At 45.7% G+C, this 24,260-nt stretch overlaps 1 protein-coding gene across 6 annotated transcripts in view; it reads right to left on the minus strand.

The window, feature by feature from the left end:
- Nucleotides 1-24,260, minus strand: part of LOC140488023 (V-type proton ATPase 116 kDa subunit a 2-like) — a 101,647-nt gene that overhangs the window by 70,602 nt on the left and 6,785 nt on the right. Inside the window, exons 1-3 of one of the 6 annotated variants that reach the window (XM_072587598.1) lie at nucleotides 19,816-19,888; nucleotides 12,538-12,759; nucleotides 1,600-1,678 (exon numbers count right to left, since the gene is read on the minus strand). In XM_072587598.1, coding sequence (XP_072443699.1) covers nucleotides 1,600-1,678; nucleotides 12,538-12,555 — 97 coding nt within the window. In that variant the 5' untranslated portion in view covers nucleotides 12,556-12,759; nucleotides 19,816-19,888. Of the gene's footprint in view, nucleotides 1-1,599; nucleotides 1,679-12,077; nucleotides 12,169-12,537; nucleotides 12,760-19,815; nucleotides 20,178-20,213; nucleotides 20,573-24,260 lie in introns of those variants that run through there. The other 5 variants (XM_072587600.1, XM_072587597.1, XM_072587596.1 and 2 more) reach the window with 5 other exon arrangements.

Genomic DNA, 24,260 nt, shown 5'->3' on the forward strand with positions numbered 1-24,260 from the left:
GATGAAGATGAGTCAATATCTCATTGAATGGCCAGAAAGAGATTGTAGAGGCAGAATTCTTGAAGCGCATTGTAAAATAAGGCTGAGTCAGCACTGCTTCGTCAAGGGGATAAATATGTTAGAGTTTTTGAGGAGGTAATGAGCAAGTTAGAAAAAGGAGAGCCAGTAGATTTTCAGAACGACTTTGACAAGGTACCGCACAGGAGGCAGCTAAATAATATAAGACCCCACGTTGTTAGAGGCAAGGTAGTGGCATGGATAGAGGATTGGCTGACTGGCAAAGGCAGAGGGTAGGGATAAACAAGTCTTTTTCAGGATGGCAGCCGGTGACTAGTGGAGCTCCACAAGGCTCAGCGTTGGGACCACAACTATTCACATTGTACATTAACGATCTGGAAGAAGGAACCGATGGCATTGTTGCTAAGTTTATAGATGACACAAAGATAGGTGGATGGACAGGTAGTGTTGTGGAAGCAGGGAGGATGCAGAAGGACTTCGATAGGATAGATGAGTGGGGAAAGAAGTGGAATACAACGTGGGAAAGTGTGAGCTAATGCACTTTGTGGGAAGAATAGAGCTGCACACTATTTTTCAAATGGGGAGAAAGTAAGGACTGCAGATGCTGGAGATCAGAGTCGCGAGTGTCTTGCTGGTAAAGCACAGCAAGTCAGGCAGCATCCGAGGAGCTTATGCCCAAAACGTAAATTATCCTGCTCCTCGGATGCTGCCTGACCTGCTCTTTTTTTCCAGCAACACATTCTCGACTGTTTTCCAAAAGGGAGAAGTTTCAGAAATATGAAGCACAAAGGAACTTAGGAATCCTGGTTCAGGATTCTCATAAGGTTAACATGCAGTTGGCAGTTAAGTAGTAAAATGTAATCTTTGCATTCACTTCAAGAGAGCTAGTATACAAGAACAGAGTTGAGGCTGCAGAAGGCTCTGGTCGGACTGCACTTGTAACAATGAGCGCGGTTTTGGCCCCATATCAAAGGAAGGATGTACTGGTGTTACAGGGGTCCAGAGGTGGTTTACAAGAATGATCCTGGGAAGGTTTGCCATATGAGAAGCAATTGAGGACTGAGACTGTACTTAATGGAGTTTAGAAGGATGAGGTGGGATCAGATTGAAACTCAGAATACAGAGAGAAAGAGAGAGAGAGAGAGAGAGAGAGAGAGAGAGAGATGTGGAGGCAGAGTTACTGAGTATATTTAAAACAGAGATAGAAAGGTTGTTGATTAGTTAAAGGATCAAAGATTACAGATAGTAGTCAGGAGAATGGGAATGAGAAACATATCAGCCATGATGGAATGGTGGAGCAGACTCAATAGGCTGAAAGGCCCAATTCTGCTCCTATATCTTATGGTTCCTGCTCCTCAATGACAGTCAGCACAGGTTGGAACCCATTTAATGATTCTCAAATCTGGATCTAGTCCAGCCTCTCAAACATCCCATCATCAGTGGGCCACTGATGATGGGATTTATTGGTGTGTTGGCCAGTAGCATCTCTGTGTATTAGAAAGAAGATTACACTCAGACAGCTACAGCCTCTATGCGTAGTCTCAATTTAGCAACATCTGCAAAATATCTCTTCCAACCTACCTAGTGTTTTCTCCATCTCTTCACACCTCCTCATCTCACTGACAAATTTACGCTGGAAGGTTGTGACATTTGGGTTGAGCTGAGAAACAAATACAAATATGTTTCATTAGCAGAATAAAAGCTCAATGCGACAGTTCAAAGTTTGATCACTTACAGAATTGCTGCTTCATTAATCTATTCATTATGACTTGGCTTCTTGGACAAGGCTGAATTGAAAGTTAAAGTAGTCAATGTAAGTATTTATCCAACAGTCAGCAGGCACGTCAATAAGCAGCCATCACAATCCCTTCTTGGATGGTTGAGATGGCAATGCATGGGGGCAGTCACATCCTTGGGTTAAATGAAATTGAAACATCTTTCCATTTTAAGAGGATGCTGCCAGTTTTAGAACCTGTTAAAAATGCCGATCTTAATATGTGCATCATATTGGAAACAGGGAATTGGACAGTGGCAAAAGAAATTAGAGAGAACACAGCTTTGGTCCAAATCAGCTGCAAGCTTAACTGTGCCTGATGGAGGACTTTGGAGGCCAAGTCATTGATGTATTTAAGACAGATATGTAGGCTATCAATTAGCATGGGGATCAAGGGTTATAGGGAGAAGGCAGGAGAATGGAGTTAAGAAATATATCATCCAGGCTGGATTGGAGGAGCAGACTAAATGGGCCAAATGGAGTGAAATTAAACTTGGTCAAACATTAAAAGGATATGGGATGAGACAGGGTTGAAAAAAGCAACAACACAGTCTAATGGACCAAATGGCCTGGTTCAATACTGTAACATTGTGATTTTATGATCACTTTTAATTGCATCCCAAATCAATACAAGAATGGGCGGAATGATAAAATATTGCTATAAATTGTACAGTGTCACCTTGAATTCCTGTAAGTACATTATTTTCTCTATGAAATGAGAAAATGTCTTCAACAAGAAGACTTGATTTCTCCATTGAAGTGTATCTTCATCATCAGTAGGTGTCAATATAACAACAAGATCCAAGGTGTAGGGGACAGAGGTAGGGAATTCACTTGGTCATGGGTATGAAAATTCAAAAGAAAATGATCCAATTCAATGGAATAAACTAGCTGTTGGATCCTGTATCTCAGGATTGTAGATATTTTTAACCAACATGGTCAGACCAATTATGGCACACATATACAGCAGGTGGGACTTGATCCAGGGCCATTTGACCCAAAAGGTAAGGACACTTTGAATACAGAACTGGTTCAAAGGTAGAAGACAGAGGGTGGTGGTGGGGGGTTGATTTTCAGACTGGATACCTGTGACCAGTGGAGTGCCACAAGGATCGGTGCTGGGCCCTCTACTTTTTGTCACTTAGATAAATGATTTGGATGTGAGCATAAGTGGTACAGTTAGTAAGTTTGCAGATTGCACCAAAATTGGGGGTGTAGTGGACAGCGAAGAAGGTTACCTCAGATTACAACAGGATCTGGACCAGATGAGCCAATGGGCTGAGAAGTGGCAGATGGAGTTTAATGCGAGGAGCTGCATTTTGGGAAAGCAAATCTTAGCAGGACTTGTACACTTAATGGTAAGGTCCCAGGTAGTGTTGCTGAACAAAGAGACCTTGGAGTGCAGGTTCATATCTCCTTGAAAAGTGGAATCACAGGTAGTCAGGATAGTGAAGAAGACATTTGGAATGCTTTCTTTTATTGGTCAGAGTATTGAGTACAGGAGTTGGGATGTCATGTTGTGGCTGTGCAGGACATTAGTTAGGCTACCGTTGGAATATTGCATGCAATTCTGGTCTCCTTCCTATCGGAAAGATGTTGTGAAACCTGAAACCTTATAGAGGTTTACAAAACTGTGAAGGGCATGGATAGGATAAATAGACAAAGTCTTTTCCCTGGGGTCAGGGAGTGCAGAGCTAGAGGGCATAGGTTTAGGGTGAAAGGGGAAAGATATAAAAGGGACCTAAGGGGCAACTTTTTTATACAGGGTGGGACATGTATGGAACGAGCTGCCAGAGGAAGTATTGGAGGCTGGTACAATTGCAACATTTAAGAGGCATTTGGATGGGTATAGGAATAGGAAGGGTTTGGAGGAATATGGGCCGGGTGCTGGCAGGTGGGACGAGATTGGGTTGGGATAGCTGGTTGGCATGGACAGGTTGGACTGAAGAATCTGTTTCCATGCTGTGCATCTCTATGACTATCACTGCATCACAACAGCACTAAGTTCTGGGTCGGAAACAGATCGATCATGTTCAAGACCAACATTTGGTGCTCACAGTCAAGACTCCTGATGCTCAGAATGACAATTGCTAACTCCTGGGGAAACTTAGACAAGGGATCTAAGTGTTCTCATCATACAGAAGGAGAGGTGTGGGTGTAGAGATAAGATCATTGGACTAGCCATCCAGGGGCACATGCAAGTGTGCTGGGCACACAGACTCTAGACTTGATAATGCTGACCAAACTATCAGAGAGTATCTTCAAAACTCCGTCTGTTCACTAAAGTCCTTACCCGGTCTGGCCTACACATGACTCCAGACCTTCAGCAATGTGGCCGATTATTAATTGCCCACTGAAACAGTTGAGCAAGACAGTCATGCTCAGGCACTCCCACAGTGCTGACCCTCCAACCGTGCAGCCTCCCACAGTAGTGCAGTAGAGTGTCTGTTTTGATCTTGTGCTCAAGGCTCTGGAGTGGGATTTCCATTTTTAAAACTACATGAGGCAGTGATGAGAGGATATTAAACAGCGGTGGGTTGTGATTACTGAGGAGGACACAGTGGCACAGTGGCTCAGTGGTTAGCACTGTTGCCTCACAGCATCAGGGTCCCAGGTTTAATTCCAGCCTTGGGTGACTGTCTGTGTGGAGTTTATATTTTTGTGGGCGGCACGGTGGCACAGTGGTTAGCACTGTTGCCTCACAGCGCCAGAGACCCGGGTTCAATTCCCGCCTCAGGCAACTGATGTGTAGAGTTTGCACATTCTCCTTGTGTCTGTGTGGGTTTCCTCCGGGTGCTCCAGTTTCCTCCCACAGTCCAAAAATGTGCAGGTCAGGTGAATTGGCCATGCTAAATTGCCCGTAGTGTCAGGTACAGGGATAAATGTAAGGGAATGGGTCTGGGTGGGTTGCGCTTTGGCGGGTCGGTGTGGACTTGTTGGGCCGAAGGGCCTGTTTCCACACTGTAAGTAATCTAATCTAATCTAAGAATTAATTTACCTGGCTCTGTGACCATACCAGTGTTCACTACCAGAGACTGATTAGGAAATACTCAATTAAACCAGTACATTCTCAAGTATGGGCACCAAATTAAATATTTTGAATTCCTTGGTGGCCTCACTTCCACAACTTATGAAATGAACACCATGCGTAAGGACGAAAGAGGATTTTTAGAGATTTCAGATAGAGACAGACAGACAGAGAGAGAGCATGCGAGAGCACACACATTAGAGCAAGAGCAAGAGTGAGCGTGAACATTATCATAAGGCGGGAAAAAGTGAGGACTGCAGATGCTGGAGATCGGAGCTGAAAATATGTTGCTGGAAAAGCGCAGCAGGTCAGGCAGCATCCAAGGAAAAGGAGAATCGACGTTTCGGGCATAAGCCCTTCTTCAGGAATGAGGAAAGTGTGTCCAGCAGGCTAAGATAAAAGGTAGGGAGGAGGGACTTGGGGGAGGGGCATTGGGAATGCGATAGGTGGAGGGAGGTCAAGGTGAGGGTGATAGGCCGGAGTGGGGTGGGGGCGGAGAGGTCAGGAAGAAGATTGCAGGTGAGGAAGGCGGTGCTGTGTTCGAGGGATTTGACTGAGACACGGTGGGAGGGGAAATGAGGAAACTGGAGAAATCAGAGTTCATCCCTTGTGGTTTGAGGGTTCCCAGGCGGAAGATGAGGCGCTCTTCCTCCAACAGTCATGTTGCCATGGTCTGGCGATGAAGGAGTCCAAGGACCTGCATGTCCTTGGTGGAGTGGGAGGGGGAGTTGAAGTGTTGGGCTACGGGGTGGTTGGTCCGGGAGTCCCAGAGGTGTTCTCTGAAACGTTCCGCAAGTAGGCGGCCTGTCTCCCCAATATAGAGGAGGCCACATCGGGTGCAGCGGATGCAATAGATGATGTGTGTGGAGGTGCAGGTGAATTTGTGGCGGATATGGAAGTGTCCCTTGGGGCCTTGGAGGGAAGTAAGGGGTGAGGTGTGGGTGCAAGTTTTGCATTTCTTGCGGTTGCAGGGGAAGGTGCCGGGAGTGGAGGTTGGGTTGGTGGGGGGTGTGGACCTGACGGGGGAGTCACGGAGGGAGTGGTCTTTTCGGAACAGGGGAGCAGAGGGAAATATATCCCTGGTGGTGGAGTCCGTTTGGAGGTGACGGAAATGACGGCGGATGATACGCTGGATATGGAGGTTGGTGGGGTGGTAGGTGAGGACCAGTGGGGTTCTGTCCTAGTGGTGGTTGGAGGGGTGGGGCTCAAGGGCAGAGGAGCAGGAAGTGGAAGAGACGTGGTGGAGGGCATCGTCGACTACGTCTGGGGGGAAATTGCAGTCCTTGAAGGAGGGGGGCAGCTGGGTGGTACGGTTTTGGAACTGGTCCTCCAGGGAGCAGATGCGGCGGAGACAAAGGAATTGGGAATATGGGATGGCGTTTTTACAGGGGGCAGGGTGGGAGGAGGTGTAGACTAGGTAGCTGTGGGAGTCGGTCAGTTCATAGTAAATGTCCGTGTCGATTCGGTCACCCGAGATAGAAATGAAAGGTTTAGGAAGGGGAGGGAGGAGTCTGAGACGGTCCAGGTGAATTTGAGGTCGGGGTGGAAAGTGTTTGTAAAGTGGATGAACTTTCAACCTCATATCGCATTCCCAACGCCCCTGCCCCAAGTCCCTCCTCCCTACCTTTTATCTTAGCCTGCTGGACACACTTTCCTCATTCCTGAAGAAGGGCTTATGCCCGAAACGTCGATTCTCCTTTTCCTTGGATGCTGCCTGACCTGCTGCGCTTTTCCAGCAACACATTTTCAGCACCCATTATCATAAGGCCACAGGGTCTGGAATAGGCTTAGACCATTCAGCCCATCAAGCTTGTTGCAACCTTCAAAAGCCTTATAACTGATATTAGGCTCCAATTCTAGTTTCCAACCTGCTCTCTAAGACGCAAAAATCTGTCTCTCTTTAAATAAAGTCAATGATGGTGACTCCACAGTCCTGTGGGGGCAGAGAATTCTAAAGAGTCACTCCCTCCATATGAAGAAGTTTCACCTTGTCTTGGTCCTAAAAGGGTCAATCCCTTACCAGGAGACAGTGTCAGAGAAAACCACCTCCCAGTGTCCCATATTGTTAAAACAGAGAATGCGCTGCTCACTCACAAAGCAACCTCAACGTTTAGACACAAGACAGGAATGCACTAAAAGAGAAAGGAGTCCTCAATTGGTTAAACTCATATTCAGTTCATTCCAGCATGATCTTACTCCATCCACCTCATCTCCCAGCAGACAGAAACAGTTCTACAACTATCCCCTCAAACTGTCAACTCCACTGAAATAAACCTAGGCAAGGTTCAACTAAAAACTTTACTTTCATTGCCTGGGTTAATTTAACTGCAAGATGCACAACCAAAAACCACCTCTGTCCACACAAACTCCCTCCTGGATCTATCCACAGTGTTACAATCCAGTCTGATACTGAGCTGTTGAATCAAGCTCCGATCAATATGTCAGTGTTAGGGAGAAGAGGGAATCCTCAAACCCGCCCCCATGCATTGCCATCTCAACCATTAATACGACAGCAGATTAGTCAGAGATGTACAGCATGAAAAAAGACCCTTCAGTCCAACTTGTCCATGCCAACCAGATATCCCAACCTAATCTAGGGTGCATAACCCTCCAAACCCTTCCTATTCATATACCCATCCAAATGCCTTTTAAATGTTGCAATTGTACTAGCCTCTGGCAGCTCATCCCATATATGCACCACCCTCTGTGAGAAAACGTTGCCCCTTAGGTCTCTTTTATATCTTTCCCCCTCACTCTAAAACCTATGCCCTCAAGTTTAGGACTCCCCCACCCCAGGAAAAAGACTTTGTCTATTTATCCTATTATTCAGGTTACTATCTCAGTGCTGCTGTGGAAGATCGCTGCATGCAAACTAAGTGCTGTCACCCTTCAAGGTTTTTCTTTGATTCGTTGAGGGGATGCAGGCGACTTTGGCTGGGTCAGCATTTATTGTCTCTTCCTAGTTACCATGAGAAGATGGGAGGTGGACTGCCTTCTTGAACCACTGCAATCTGTATGCTGTAGATATTACCACAATGTCTTTAGAAAGGGAATTCCAAGAGTTTGACCCAGTGACAGCAACACGGTGGTACAGTGGTTAGCACTGCTGCCTCACAGCGCCAGTGACCTGGGTTCAATTCTCGCCTCAGGCGACTGATTGTGTGGAGTTTGCACATTCTCCCAGTGTCTGCGTGGGTTTCCTCCGGGTGCTCCGATTTCCTCCCAGAATCCAAAAATGTGCAGGTTAGGTGAATTGGCCATGCTAAATTGCCCGTAGTGTTAGGTGCAGGGGTAAATGTAGGGGTCTGGGTGGGTGACCTTCGGCAGGTTGGTGTGGACTTGTTGGGCCAAAGGGCCTGTTTCCACACTAAGTAATCTAATCTAAGGGAATAGCAACATATTTCCATGTCAGGAAGGCAAGTGGCTTGGAGGGAAACTTGAAGGGGGTGGTGTTCCCATGTCTCTGCTGCCCCTTGTCCTTCTCGATGGAAGTGCTCATGGGTTTGGAAGGTGCTGTCTGAGCAGCTCTGGTGAATTTCAGCAGGGCATCTTGTAGATAGTGTACAGTGCTGCGACTGTAGTGGTGTAGGGAGTAGATGCTCGTGAATGTGGTGCCAGTCAAGCAGGTTATTTTGTCCTGGATAGTATCAAGCTTTGGGTGTTGTTGGAGCTACACTCATCCAGGTAAGTAAGGAGTATCCCATCACGCTCCTGACTTGTACATGGGCTTTGGGGAGATAGGAGGTGACTTACTCACTGCAGTATTCCTCCCTTCTCACCTGCTCTTGTAATCACGGTATTTATAGATGGTATTCAGTTGAGTTTTTGTCAATGGTAATCCCCCCAGGATGTTGACAGTAGGATTTCAAAGATGGTTATGCCACAGTATGTCAAGGGGCAGTGGAGTTTCCACTTCCCTGGCCCTAACTGCTTCTTGTTCACCCTGGATGTCCAATCCCTCTATACCTCCGTTCCCCAACAAGATGGTCTGACAGCTTTCGGCTTCTTCCTCGACCAGAGGCCTCAACAATCCCCATCCACCACCACTCACCTCCACTTGGCTGAACTTGTTCTCTAGGTAAAAACAGTGACTGCAGATGCTGGAAACCAGATTCTGGATTAGTGGTGCTGGAAGAGCACAGCAGTTCAGGCAGCATCCGAGGAGCAGGAAAATCAACGTTTCGGGTAAAAGCCCTTCATCAGGAATACAGGCAGAGTGCCTGAAGGGTGGAGAGATAAATGAGAGGAGGGTGGGGGTGGGGAGAAAGTAGCATAGAGTACAATAGGTGAGTGGGGGTGGGGATGAAGGTGATAGGTCAGGGAGGAGGGTGGAGTGGATAGGTGGAAAGGAAGATAGACAGGTAGGACAAGTCATGGGGACAGCGCTGAGCTGGAAGTTTGGAACTGGGGCGAGGTGGGGGAAGGGGAAATGAGGAAACTGTTGAAGTCCATATTGATGCCCTGGGGTTGAAGTATTCTAAGGCAGATGATGAGGCATTCTTCCTCCAGGCATCTGGTGGTGAGGGAGAGGTGGTGAAGGAGGCCTAGGACCTCCATGTCCTCAGCAGAGTGGGAGGGGGAGTTGAAATGTTGGGCCACAGGGCGGTATGGTTGATTGGTGCAGATGTCCCAGAGATGTTCCCTAAAGCGCTCTGCTAGGAGGCGTCCAGTCTCCCCAATGTAGAGGAGACCACATCGGGAGCAACGGATACAATAAATGATAATGGTACCTGCGCAGGGCTTTTGCCCGAAACGTTGATTTTACTGCTCCTCAGACGCTGCCTGAACTGCTGTGCTTTTCTAGCACCACTAATCCTGAACTTGTTCTCTCATTGAACAATTACTCCTTTAATCCATCATCTCACTTCTGCCAAGTCAAAGACTATGGGCACCTGCATGGATCCCAACTACACCTGCCTCTTTATGGGGTGTGTGGAACAATCCTTGTTCCAGTCCTATACTGGCCTCCTCTCTCAACTCATTTTCTCAGAACATCAACAACTGCTTCAGTGATGCCTCATGGTCCAGCCAGAACCTTGAAAAATTTGTTCATTTTGCCTCCAATTTCCACCCCTCTTTAACTATCACACTGTCCATTCCTGATACTTTCCCTTGAACATTCTACCTTCCAAAACAGCGCTGCTGCCATGGCTTGCTTCTTCGATAACCATGGTTTCCCACCCACTGTGGTTGACAGGGCCCTCAACAACACCTGACCTATTATTTGTGCTGCTGCCCTTGCCCCTTCCCATCACTCAACAGCGTGATCGGGTACCCACTGTCCTCACTTTTCATTATAGCAGCCTCCACATTCGAAGGATCATTCTCCACAATTTCAGACAATTCCAGCAGAGCGTCACCACCAAACACATCTTCCCCTCACTCCCCCATCTGTATTTCACAGGAATCATTCCCTCTGGGACACCCTAGTCCATTCCATGACCACCAACACCACTCCATCTTCCCTCAGCACCTTCCCACGTAACCGCAAAAGGTTCAACACCTTCACTTACTCCCTGCTAACCATCCTTGGGCCTAAACATTCTTTCCAGGTTAAGCAGCATTTCATCTGTACCTCCTCCAATTTTGTGTATTGTATTCGCTGCACCCAATGTGGCCTACCCTACATAGGGGAAACCAAATGCAGACTGAGTGACTGCTTTACAGAACACCACCGGTCTGTGCGCAAGCAGGACCCTGTCCTTTCTGGAGCCGGTCATTTTAACACAGTGTCCTGCCCACACGCCCATGTCTCTGTCCTCTGCATGCCGCAGTGTTCCACTGAATCACAACACAAACAGGAGAACCAACATCTCAACGTCAGACTAAGCACTTTACAGACTTCTGGACTTATTACTGAATTCACACTTTCATATTGTGAACATTTCTTCTAGCTTGTTATCATGTCCTTTCAAGTCTGGCAGGAGGCACACCATTGTTCTGCCATTCTCACATTCTGATCACTTAAGCTGAACTAACAACATATTTCCTCCACCTACACCCTCCGCCACTATTCCCATCCACCAGCACCCATACTATAGCATAATTGCTGTCTCCTCCACACTTCACTTCTAATTCTAGATTAGTGTGGCTCTGGAAAAGCACAGCAGGTCAGGCATCATCCGAGGAGCAGGTAAGTCAAAGTTTCAGGCAAAAGCCCTTCATTAGGAATGAGACTTCACTTCTGATTAAGTCATCGAGATTCAAAACGTTAACTTGTTTTCTCTCCATGGATGCTGTCTGACCTGCTGTGATCGCCAACATTTGTTGTTTTCAGTGTGTATCACAAATGTCATTTGCCACTTTTCGGCCCAAAATATTGTCCCAATTTAGGGTAGTGGAAAAGGTGTTTGAGTACAAGAGTTGTGGGACGCGTGTTGCGGCTGTACAGGACACTGGTTACTGGATTAGTGGTGCTGGAAGAGCACAGCAGTTCAGGCAGCATCCAACGAGCAGCGAAATCGACGTTTCGGGCAAAAGCCCTTCATCAGGAATGTCCGAAACGTCAATTTCGCAGGACATTGGTAAGGCCATTGTTGGAAAACTGCGTGCAATTCTGGTCTCCCTGCTATAGGAAGGGTGTTGTGACAATTGAAAGGGTTCAGAAAAGATTTACAAGGATGTTGCCAGGGTTGGAGGATTTGAGCTACAAGGAGAGGCTGAACAGGCTGGGACTATTTTCCCTGGACTGTCAGAGGCTGAGGGGTGACCTTATAGAGGTTTGTAAAATCATGATAGGGTGAATAGACAAGGTCTTTTCCCCATGGTGAATGGACAAAGTCTTTTCCCCATAGATAGGGTGAATAGACAAGGTCTTTTCCCCATGGTGGGGAGGTACAAAACTAGAGGACATAGGTTTAAGGCGAGGGGTGGAAAGATTTAAAAAGGGACTGAGGGGCAACCTTTTCACACAGAGGGTGTGAGTGTATGGAATTTTCACCCTCTGTGTGAAAAGGTTGCCCCTTGGCTCCCTTTCTAAATCTTTCCTCCCCTCACCTTAAACCTATGTCACAGGAAGTAGTGGAGGCTGGTACAATTACACCATTTAAAAGGCATCTAGATGGGAATATGAATAGGAAGGGTTTAGAGGGATATGGATCAAATGCTGGCCAATGAGACTAGATTAATGTAGGATATCTGGTTGGCATGGATGGGTTGGATTGAAGGGTCTGGATATTTGGATGTGGACTGCTTCAGTGTCGGAGTCATCACGAATGGTACTGAACATTGTCAGCAAACATCCCTGCTTTTTCTGACCTTTTCATGGAGGGAACCTAGGACAATACCCTGAACGAACTCCTGCAGAGATGTCCGAGAGCTGAGATGATTGACCTCCAACAACCACAACCATCTTCCCAAGTGTCAGGTTTGACTCCAAATAGTGGAGAGTTTGCCCCCGATACCCATTGATTCCAGTTTTTCTAGGGCTCCTTGATACCACACTCGGTCGAATGTGGCCTCAAGGTCAAGGGCTATCACTTCACTTCTGGAATTCAATTCTTTTTCCATATTGAACAGAGGCTGTAATGAAGTCAGGAGCTGATGGCCCTGGGCAGAAACCAAACTGGGCGTCACTGAGCAGGTTATTGCTGAGCAGGTGCTGCTTGATAGCACTGTCGATGACAACGTCCATCACATTACTGATGATCGAGAGTAGACTGACGGGACAGTAATTGACAGAATTAGATTTGCCCTGCTTTTTATGTACAGGACATACCTGGGCAATTTTCCACATGGTCAGGTAGATGCCAGTGTTGTGACTGTATTAGAACAGCTTGTTTAGGGGAATGGCAAGTTCTGGAGCATAAATCTTCAATACTGTTGCCAGAATGTTGTCAGGACCCACAGCTTTTGCAGTATCCAGTGCCTTTAGCAGCTTCTTGATATCAAGGTGAGTGAATCGAATTGAGTGAAGGCTGGTATCTGTGATGCTGAGGACCTGGAGGAGGCCGAGATGGATCATCCACTTGCCACTTCTAGCTGAAGATTGCTGTAAATATTACCTCAGCATTACCTGTCCTCATCATGAAATGTGCTACAGAGATATGCAATCATTCTTTTTCTGTTATGTACTGTTACAAGATGTGGGACAAAAACAGAAATGGCTGGAAAAGCTTAGCAGGTCTGGCAGCATCTGTGGAGAGAAATCAGAATTAACATTTCAGGTCGAACAACCCTTCGTCAGAACTGATATCTACTCTGCTTTCTCACCATGGATGCTGCCAGACCTGCTGAGCTTTGCCAGCCATTTCTGTTTTCGTTTCTGATTTACAAAATTTGCAGTTCTTTTGGTTTTCACAAGGTGTGGGTGTTAGAGAGAATGCTGTTATCTACCTCAGGGAAGAGTGTCAGCACCTTTCACTCTCTGCTGTACAGAAGAGCATTTCTCTCGCTCAAAGTAAACATGTGCTGCAAAACAGGCACAACTATGGCAAACAATAAACAGGCGACAAACACCTGTGTTCACAAGTTCTGTCCACTCCATTGATCCGTCTGATGCAGTTGCTCCGATATTTAACTCCTGAATCTACTCAACACAAATGATAGTGAATTTGCATGTGCTCAGATCTACACATATTCCTACGCATTAAATACTCTCACTCCAACCCAGAGTTTGGAGCCTGGACATTAACTCAACCCAGGTAAAAACAATGACTGCAGATGCTGGAAACCAGATTCTGGATTAGTGGTGCTGGAAAAGCACAGCAGTTCAGGCAGCATCCAAGGAGCAGGAAAATCAGTTTCGGGTAAAAGCCCTTCATCAGGAATACAGGCAGAGTGCCTGAAGGGTGGAGAGATAAATGAGAGGAGGATGGGGGTGGGGAGAAAGTAGCATAGAGTATAATATGTGAGTGGGGTGGGGATGAAGGTGATAGGTCAGGGAGGAGGGTGGAGTGGATAGGTGGAAAAGAAAATAGGCAGGTAGGACAAGTCATGGGGACAGTGCTGAACTGGAAGTTTGGAACTGGGGTGAGGCGGGGAAAGGGGAAATGAGGAAACTGTTGAAGTCCACATTGATGCCCTGGGGTTGAAGTGTTCAGAGGCAGAAGATGAGGCATTCTTCTTCCAGGCGTCAGGTGGTGAGGGAGCAGCAGTGAAGGAGGCCCAGGACCTCCATGTCCTCTGCAGAGTGGGAGGGGGGAGTTGAAATGTTGGGCCACTGGGTGGTGGGGGTGTCCCAGAGATGTTCCCTAAAGCACTCTGCTAGGGGGCCTCCAGTCTCCCCAATGTAGAGGAGACCACATCGGGAGCAACAAATACAATAAATGATATTGGTGGATGTGCAGGTAAAACTTTGATGGACGTGGAAGGCTCCTTTAGGGCCTTGGATGGAGGTGAGGGAGGAGGGGTGGGTGCTGGTTTTGCAATTCCTGCAGTGGCAGGGGAAGGTGCCAGGACGGGTTATAGGGGGGCCTGAAGGTAGTCACGGAGGGAACGGTCTTTGCGGAAGGCGGAAAAGGGTGGGGAGGGAAATATATCCCTGGTGGTGGGGTCAGTTTGGAGGTTGCAGAAATGTTGGCGGATGATTTGGTTTATGCGAAGGTTGGTAGGGTGGGAGGTGAGCACCAGGGGGGTTCTGTCCTTGTTACGGTTGGAGGGGTGGGGTCTGAGGGCAGAGGGGTGGGATGTGGACGAGATGTGCTGGAAGGCATCTTTAACCACGTGGGAAGGGAAACTGCGGTCAGTTTTGCTCTGCAGTGTCACAAAATTAGCAGCTTTTCCAGATGGCACTGAGATATCTCCACAATGATCTATAAAACATACGTGGCATTTGGCAAATAAATGCTTATTGGATTTGGCTCCAAATCATTTCTTATTAGACTCTGTTCCCACAAAGATTTAATAACTTTGAGGATCAGCTGTGAAACTATAATGGTTCCCTGCATGACTGACTTAAGCCTGGGATCAGCCCAAACAGGCTGAAGAGCTCTCTCCGACATGCCGTGCTACACACTAATTCTCTACCTAGTTCATACAACTCGTTAAATTACAGTGCAAAACTCACCCTGATTGTTTCATTCGAAGATCAATGATGTGGAAAATGAGAATGTGACAGCACAGCAGCAAAGATTCTGTACTTTGACTCAGCAGAAAGCACACACCTGATGAAAGTCCAGCACCACAAAATAACCCAACACTTTTTTTTAAATTAGAACACTTAGAATCTTTCCTATAAAGTTCTGTTTTTCCTGAAGGTGGGAGAGAGGCTTACCACCCAGTCCCATGAATTGTAGCTGCAATTGGAACAGCAGCAAGATTGATAGTTTGATGTACCGCTGACAGTTCAACTTCACAGAAAATAGAAGAATTTGTTCAAACTGTTTCTTTAAAAAGTCAATAATCATGGGAAGATGATGGCACAATGGTAATGTCACTGAACTAGGAATCAAGAGGGACAGGTTAATACTGTGGGGACATGGGTTCAAATCCCACCGTTAAATTAAATTCATGCAAAATAAATTGAGAGCTAGCCTGAGTATTAGGAACCATGATTCTTATTAAAAAGCTCTTGGTTCATGAATGCCTTTTTAGGAAGGCAATCTGCCATCCTTGCCCAGTCTGGCCTACATGTGACTCTAGACCCACATCATGTGGTTGATTCGTTGCTCCCCTCTGAAATGGGGAAATGGACATTCAGCTCAAGGACAATAGAAATGGGCACCAAACGTTGTTTTTGCCAGCAATCTTCATCTCATGAAAGAGAAAAGAAAATGCCATAGTTGGTGCGAGGTCTTCTCCCAGACGGTCACAGTGATTGAATAACCACACAATTCAGCCTCTCTCACATTACCCTCAACAACATCACATTCTGAAAATAGAGCCTGAACTTCCACAATGCTGTGTTAACGTCTAGCAACTTACTAAAGGAAAATGAAGTCACTCCTGTGTTCAGAAATCCAAATCTGCACAAAATCCTTAAATATTAATTTTCAAGAAGGAGTGAAACAGAACTGTAGATGCTGAAGACCCAAACAAACAAACACAGAAATTAACAGAGAAACTCAGCAGATCTGAATTGCCAGAGAAACTCAGCAGATCTGACAGCATCTGTGAAGAAAACAAAATGGAGTCAACATTGCAGATCACCGACCTCGAAACATTAACTCTGTTTTCTCTCCATGGATTCTACCAGACCTTCTGATTTTCCCCAGCAATTTCAGCTTTTGTTTGTTTCAAGAGGGAGTGACTGTCTAATATTTTAAAAAATGAGAAATATTGAAGTCTAACCAAGATATGGCAAGTTACTTTTGAAGATACAACTGTTGTTGTATCATTGTAACAATTCTAAGCACAATTGTGGCTCAAACTACAAAGAACAAAGAAAATGTACAGCCCAGAAACAGGCGCTTCAGCCCTCCAAGCCTGAGGCGATCGAAATCCCCTGTCTAAACCTGTCACCCAATTCCTAAGCATCTGTATCCCTCTGCTCCCCACCAATTCATGCATCTGTCCAGACGTAGCTTAAATGAATTTACTGTGCCTACCTCTACTGGCAACGTGTTCCAGGCACTTACCACCCTGTGTGTGAAATACTTGCCGCATGTATCTCCCTTAAACCTTCCATCTTTCACCTTGAAAACGTGACCTCGTTATGGAATCCTTTACCCTGGGAAAAAGCTCACCTCTATCTACCTTGACTATACCCTTCACTATTTTGTAGACCTCAATCAGGTCCCCCCTCAACATCCTTTTTTCCTAATGAAAACAATCCTAACCTATGACTTAGACATTTCTTTTGCAAATGTATTTTAATTGTAATACGGACAAACATTAATATGAAAGACCGGTCGGTTTAATATCAGACAAAGGGACTGTGTTTAGAAACTATAACCTGGGTGAAAGTTAACAGCCACTAAAACAAGCATAAACTATTAAAGGAGACCCAGCATGAATTCAGGAACGAACTGTTTAACCAACATAATACGGGCCTTGGAAGCAGAGATGCTGAATTATTTTAAAAGGAAATTGGACGGAAAATAAATTCACAAGACCTCAGGGGGAGAGTAGGGAAATGGAACTGACTGGATTTCTCTACAGACAGCCTGCATGGTCTCAATGGATTGAATGGCCACTTAAAGACTTGGATAGCTCCAGCGATGAGGCATTGAATTCCACAGGCCCACCACACTCTGGCTGAAGAAATGGCTCCTCATTTCTGTTCTAAATTGATCCCCTCTAATTCTAAGGCTGTGCCCACAGGTCCTAAGCTAATGGAAACAACCTAATGGAAACAACTTCCCAGCGTCCACCTTTCCAAGTCATGCATTACCTTGTAAGTTTCTATTAGATTTCCCCTCAATCTTCTAAGAACACTATTGAATACAATCCCAGGATCCTCAGCCATTTATCGTATGTTAGGCCTACCAATCCAGGGATCATCCATCTGAATCTCTCCTGGACACGCTCCAGTGCCAGTCTGTCCTTCCTGAGGTATGGGGCCCAAAATTAGACAGTACTGTAAATGGGGTCTAACTAGAGTTTTATGAAGTCTCAGAAGCACATCACTGCTTTTATGTTCCAACCCTGAGATAAATGACAACATTACATTTTGCTTTCTTAACCACGGACTCAACCTGCAAGTTAACCTTTAGAGAATCCTGGATTAGCATTCCCAGATCCCTTTGTACTTCGGCTTTATGAATTTTCTCACCGTTTAGAAAATAATCCATGTCTATACTCTGTTTTCCAAAGAGCAAGACCTCACATTTGCTCATGTTGAATTTCATCAGCCATTTCCTGGACCACTCTCCTAAACTGTCTAAATCATTCTGCAGCCTCAACGCAAAAATTTATAAATTTTTGATCTCAAGGAATTAAGGGCTATGGGGAGAGTGCAGGTAAGTGGATTTGAAATGCCCATCAGCCATGATCAAGTGGCAGAAAGGACATGATGGGCCAAATGGCTTTACTTCCACTCCTATGTCTTATGGTCTTATTATTTCATTGGAGATAGGCCTATTTTCCTTAGAGAAAAGCCAGCTAAGATGAGGTCTTACAGTTGTGTCTAAGATCATGAAGGGTTTGGTGAGAGAGAAAAATTGTCTGACTTATTCTATGAGCAATTCCACGTTCTATTTGGATGTAATCACTCTCAACACTCAATTTTAATATTACAACAGCAAACCAGCTGGCTGTGAAACTGGCAAAAACCAGACAAACCAAATCGCTCAACCTCTCCATAATTTCATATTCCCTTCTGTTTGAGCAGCCCTTTTAAAACATAGAATCAAGGAGGAGGCTATTCAGCCCCTCAAACCTGCTCTGCCATTCAATTTGATCATGGTTCATCATGCAGTTTAGTCCCCTGATTCCACTTTCTCCACATACCCTTTGATCCCTTTAGCCCCAAGAACTCCTCCTTGAAAACATTCAATGTTTTGGCTTCGACTGCTTTCTGTGACAGACAGTTCTACAGACTCACCAGTCACTGGGTAAAGACACTACTCTCCTCATCTCAGTCCTAAATGGCCTACCTTGATCCTTAGACTGCTACAGAAACATAGAATGAAAACATCAGTGACTTATCTCCAGTGATTTATTTGAATAGGACATCCTACAATTAAAATACTGAAATTACATTTCAAAGATCGGCAGGTCCCCACCATTTTCAACAGCTGCAATAAATATCCAATATAATCCAAATTGCATCTCAAAATGAAATATCCTACTCTATAAACAGGGTTTGTTATTGCTAGATATACATTACAAACATTAAATAGTACACTAATTCCTTACACAATAAATAACATATCAAATGACAACATGCTGAATAGTACCGTATTTATTTTTAGGAGTCATTTATGCATTTGTAGTTACACTTGCTAGATTATTAAGAGACAATAGGTGCAGGAATAGGCCATTCTGCCCTTCGAGCCAGCACCACCGTTCATTATGATCATGGCTGATCATCCTCAATCAGATCTCCTCAACTCTGTTCTAAGTCGCCTACCCCTTATTTTTAAACTGTCGAAAATGTGTTGCTGGAAAAGTGCAGGTCATGCAGCATCCAAGGAGCAGGAGAATCGACATTTCGGGCATGAGCCCTTCTTCAAGAATATTCCTTAAGAAGGGCTCATGCCCAAAACGTCGATTCACCTGCTCCTTGGATGCTGCCTGACCTGCTGCGCTTTTCCAGCAACACATTTTCAGCTCTGATCTCCAGCATCTACAGTCCTCACTTTCTCCTTTTAAACTGTGTCCTCTGGTTCAGGACCCACCCATCAGCAGAAACATGCTTCCTGCCTCCAGGAATAATCTTATATGTCTCAAACAGATCCCCCCTCAGCCTTCTAAACTCAAGTGCATACAAGCCCAGTCCCGCCATTCCGGGAATTGACCTCGTAATAGCTTATAATATTTCAACTGTGAAACATGTTAGCAGTTATTAACTAGCATCTATATATTGTAACTTTAACAATTAAATCTTTTAGACAACATATTGTAATGAGGTCTGGATTAAATACCATACATTGATACATTAAGTAGTAATGTCAATGATTTAAACTGGTTACTAACTCACAAGAAAATTACTATTCAGTAAATGGATTACTAGCAAATCGATTAGTACTTATTACAAATGACTAGTTAGTCAGTAGATTCTCAGTCAGTAAGAAGACTGTTAGAGAGTAAGAGGAATACTTGTCACTAGATTATTAATTAGGGGATTACCAGCAAACAGATCACTTTTCATCCATTTATTCATAATCACTGAGCGGATTACTCCTTAGTTGGTGGATTATCAGCGAGTCGATTAGTAGCCAATGAGCGAATTAGTAACAAAAGATTATTAGCCAGTCACTAAATTCTCAGTGAGTGGATTTATAACAGAGGTTTACTAACTAATTAAGGGTTGTCAATGGCTGGATTATTAGGCAGTGTATTCTGAATCAACTAATGGATTGTTAGTCACCAGACTATCAGTGGAGTGTCAATGAGTGCATCACTAACAGGGGGTTACTAGTTAGTCACTGGATTACTCAGTAAACAGACTCACGTCTCTGAATTCCACTAAACCGGCCTCCCCGAGCTCACTGACACAATCATAGGCCGAAGCGGCTTGGAGGAACAGCTGGGCCAGGCACATCTCTTCACCGCGAAACATAGAGCCCATCGTCTCGGCACAGAGTCCACACCGCTCCGGCACAACTACACCAGGCCGTACCCGGGACCGGGACCGGGATCAGGATCAGGATCAGGATCAGGATCAGGAAAAGGAAACGGTCGCGATGCCAGCAGCAGCTACTGGGGTTGGCCGCGATGTCAGGAGCAGGGTCGAGGGGGGTATTTGATGAAGACGCCCCTCACTCTACTCCAGAACCGGAGGTGGTAGGAGCCCTGCCAGTCACGCCACTTCCGGGTAGCGCGCTGATCTAAACGGAAGGTCCCGCCCACCTGATTGACACGCCAGCTTTACCGTCCCTCGCCCCAAGACAAACACCGCTCTGATTGGCACGCTCTAGGGCTTTTGCCCGAAACGTCGATTTCACAGCTCCTTGGATGCTGCCTGAACTGCTGTGCTCTTCCAGCACCACTAATCCCGAATCTGGTTTCCAACATCTGCAGTCATTGTTTTTACCACACTCCTTGAGTGGGCAGGGCTAACTCGGAACACTGACCCCGCCTACCCATCACACGTCACACTGCCCCGCCCACTCTTCTGATGCCCCAATTTCCAACCTGCCAGCTCAGCACCATTTCCAATGACCTGTCGCACCTGTCACTCTTCCCAGTCCACCATCCCCTCCTTTACTCCCACTTCCATCCACCTATTGCACGGTCAGCGACCTTCCCCCCAGCGCCACCCCTCTCACATTTATCTCTCCACCTCTGAGGCACCCAGCCTCTATTGCTGATGAAGGGCTCCGGCTAGAAACGACGATTTTCCTGCTCCTCGGATGCTGCCTGAGCTGCTGCCTGAGCTGCTGTGCTTTTCCAGCACCACGCTAATCTTTAATGTCCAGCGTCTGCAGTCCTTACTGTCACGGAGGTCTGGACATGACCCACTCGCCCTAAGGTCACCCAAAAATCTAAGGCACAATGGTGTGAACTTTGGAGCTTGATGAGCTAAATGGCCTGTTTCCACAGTGGAGGGATTCTATGAGAAAATGGGACTAGATTTATTTAGAATGCACCATATGCACAGCAGGTACTTATATGACTAACCATTGTTGTCAGTCTCCTATACTACAGGCACGGTACATTGGCAAGACCAAGCAAATGCTATGACAACAGATGGATGAACACCACACCACAATCACCAGACAGCGGTGTTCCATCCTAGTCAGCGATGTTGGGATGACAGTCTTCCAAGGCAGACTTCAAGATATGCAACAATGCAGAGTGACCAAGCGGAGGCTGATAGCTAAGTTCAATACCCGTGAAAATTGTCTCTAGGTACATGTCACACCAGAGGTGATCACACAATACTCTTACTTACTCTCTGATTCACGCTGACCCGCTCCCATACATACACCCCCTCACCCCTATACTCCATCACACTCACTTTACCAAGCTTGCACACAAGCAAACACAAACTCTTTATCATGCATACACATAAAACATAATGAGTCTAGGGTGATTTTGTATTTGCAGAATAGTTACAGGTAGATTCTATTTAGCTCAAAAAGTGCTCAATCTGCAGGCAGTCATAATCAGAGATGTCCAGCATGAAAACAGACCTTGCGGTCAAACCTGTCCATGCCAACCAGATATCTCAACCCAATCTAGTCCCACCTCCCAGCACCTAGCCCATATCCCTCCAAACCCTGCCTCTTAAATGTTGCCATTGTACCAGCCTCCATCATATCCTCTGGCAGCTTATTCCATACACATACTACCCTCGACATGAAAGCGTTGCCCCTTAGGTCCCTTTTATATCTTTTCCCTAGGGTCAGGGAGTCCAGAACTAAAGGACATAGGTTTAGGGTGAGAGGGAAGAGACTTGTCTATTTATCCTATCCATGCCCATTATAATTTTGTAAACCTCTATAAAGGTCACCCCTCAGTCTCCAACGTTCCAGGGAAAACAGCCCAAGCTGGTTCAGCCTCTCCCTACAGCTCAAATCCTCCAACCCTGGCAACATCCTTGTAAATCTTTTCTGAACCCTTTCAAGTTTCACAACATCCTTCCAATAGGAAGGAGACCAGAATTGCACGCAATATTCCAACAGTAACCGAACCAATTCCTGTACAGCCGCAACATGACCTCCCAACTCCTGTACTCCATACTCTTGACCAATAAAGGAAAGCATACCAAAACGCCTTCTTCACTATCCTATCTACCGGCAACTCCACTTTCAAGGAGCTATGAACCTGCATTTCAAGGTCTCTTTGTTCAGCAACACTCCCTAGGACCTTAGCATTAAGTGTATAAGTCCTACTAAGATTTGCTTTCCCAAAATGCAGCATCTCGCATTTATCGGAATTCAACTCCATCTGCCACTTCAGCCCATTGGCCCATCTGGTCCAGATACTGTTGTAATCTGAGATAACCCTCTTTGCTGTCTACTACACCTCCAATTTTGGTGTCATCCGCAAACTTACTAACTATAAACTTACAAACTTATGCTCGCTTCCAAATAATTTATGTAAATGACAAAAGGTAGTGAACCCAGCATCGATCCTTGTGGCACTCCACTGGACACAGGCCTTCATTCTGAAAAACAACCCCCCCCCACCACCCTGTGTCTTCTACCTTTGAACCAGTTCTGTATACAAATGGCTAGCTCTCCCTGTATTCCATGAGATCTAACCTTGCTAATCAGTCTCCCATGGGGAACCTTGTCAAACGCCTTACTGAAGTCCATATAGATCACGTCTACCGCTCTGCCCTCAACGCGTTTCATGCCACCATGCTACCAAGGATTACTTTTTAGTATGTGTCATTCTTGGACACATGCATCTCCATCAAGGATGGGCACCTCAGTACCTCACTCTTCTGCAACCCACATGATGCTACACTTCTCTAGCTTCCACCCTAAATACATTAAAACAGCCATCCCCTATGGACAACCCTATGCAGACACAGGAGCTGTTCAGATGAGGAGGAATGTAACAGACACCTGAAGGTGCTCAAGGATGCTCTCATAAGAACAACAATGTTCAACTCATCAATGGCCGGTTCCAATGTGCCACAACAAGAAACCGTAATGACCTCCTCAGGAGACTGACACTGGTTGCAACCATTAGGGTACTCTTCATTATACAGTATTTCCCGGGAGCAGAAAATTACACCATGTTCTTCGCAGCCTGCAAACACGTTAATAAGGATGAACACCTCGTCAAAACCTTCCCTACACCTCCACTTCTTGCCTTTAAACAAATGCCAAACCTTAAACAGATGATTATTCAGAGCAAAGTGCCCAGCCTTCAAGACAACATCGACCAAAACACCGTACAACCCTGTCTTGCCAACCATGAAAGAAGTGTTAAGAGTGTTGACATAGATACCACCACTGTACGTTAGGCCACCACCCACCATTTACACAGCAAGTACTCATGTGACTTGGTCTATGTTGTCTCTCTCATGCACTGCAGGCAAGGATGCTCTGAAGCATGGTACATTGGTGAGACCAAGTAGATGCTACATGAACGGATGAATGGAAACCGCACAACAATCACCAGACATGTTCCCTCCCAGTCAAGGAGCACTTCAGCTGTCAGGGACATTTGGCCTCAGATCTTCAGGCGACCATCCTTCAAGCACCAGCACAAAGTGGCCAAGCAGTGGCTGATGGCCAATTTCTGTACCCATGGGGATGGCCTCAACTGGGACCTTGGGTTCATGTCACACTACAGGTAACCCCACTGCACTAAATCACTGTCTCTCTCTCTCACATACACACTTGCTCACTCACGCGCACACATACACCCCCCACACATCCATTCTCCCACAGGCTTATACCCCATCACACTCACTTTACCAAGCTTTAACACATGCAAACACACACTCACGTGCACACTCACACTATCTCTCTCCTACATACGCACACACATAGGTTTATGGGGTGAGTTTGTATTTGCAGAACTATATTTGCAGATACATTCTATTTTGCTCAAAAAATACAGAACCTGCATTTTTGTAATATTTTGTAAATTCCACTTTGGAAATAGAACCAGTCTGACTCAAGATTGGGATACAGACAGACACTAATCTCATACCTTTAAATGCATTTTCTGAGCTGAGATGACACCTTTTGTTATAAAGCCTTAAAGTTATCTTGAGAATGTGACTTATTGGTCTGTTCTCATTGGAAAGAAAAAGGCTAAGAGGGGATTTGATAGAAACATGTAAAAGGATCAGAGGATTAGATAGGGTAGACAGTGAAAGTCTTTTTCCTAGGATGATGACATCAGCTTGGACGAGGGGGCATAACGACAAATTGAGGGGTGATAGATTTAAGACAGATGTCAGAGGCAGGTTTTTTACTCAAAGAGTTG

Source organism: Chiloscyllium punctatum, chromosome 17, assembly GCF_047496795.1.
Source record: "Chiloscyllium punctatum isolate Juve2018m chromosome 17, sChiPun1.3, whole genome shotgun sequence".
Lineage (NCBI taxonomy): Eukaryota > Metazoa > Chordata > Chondrichthyes > Orectolobiformes > Hemiscylliidae > Chiloscyllium > Chiloscyllium punctatum.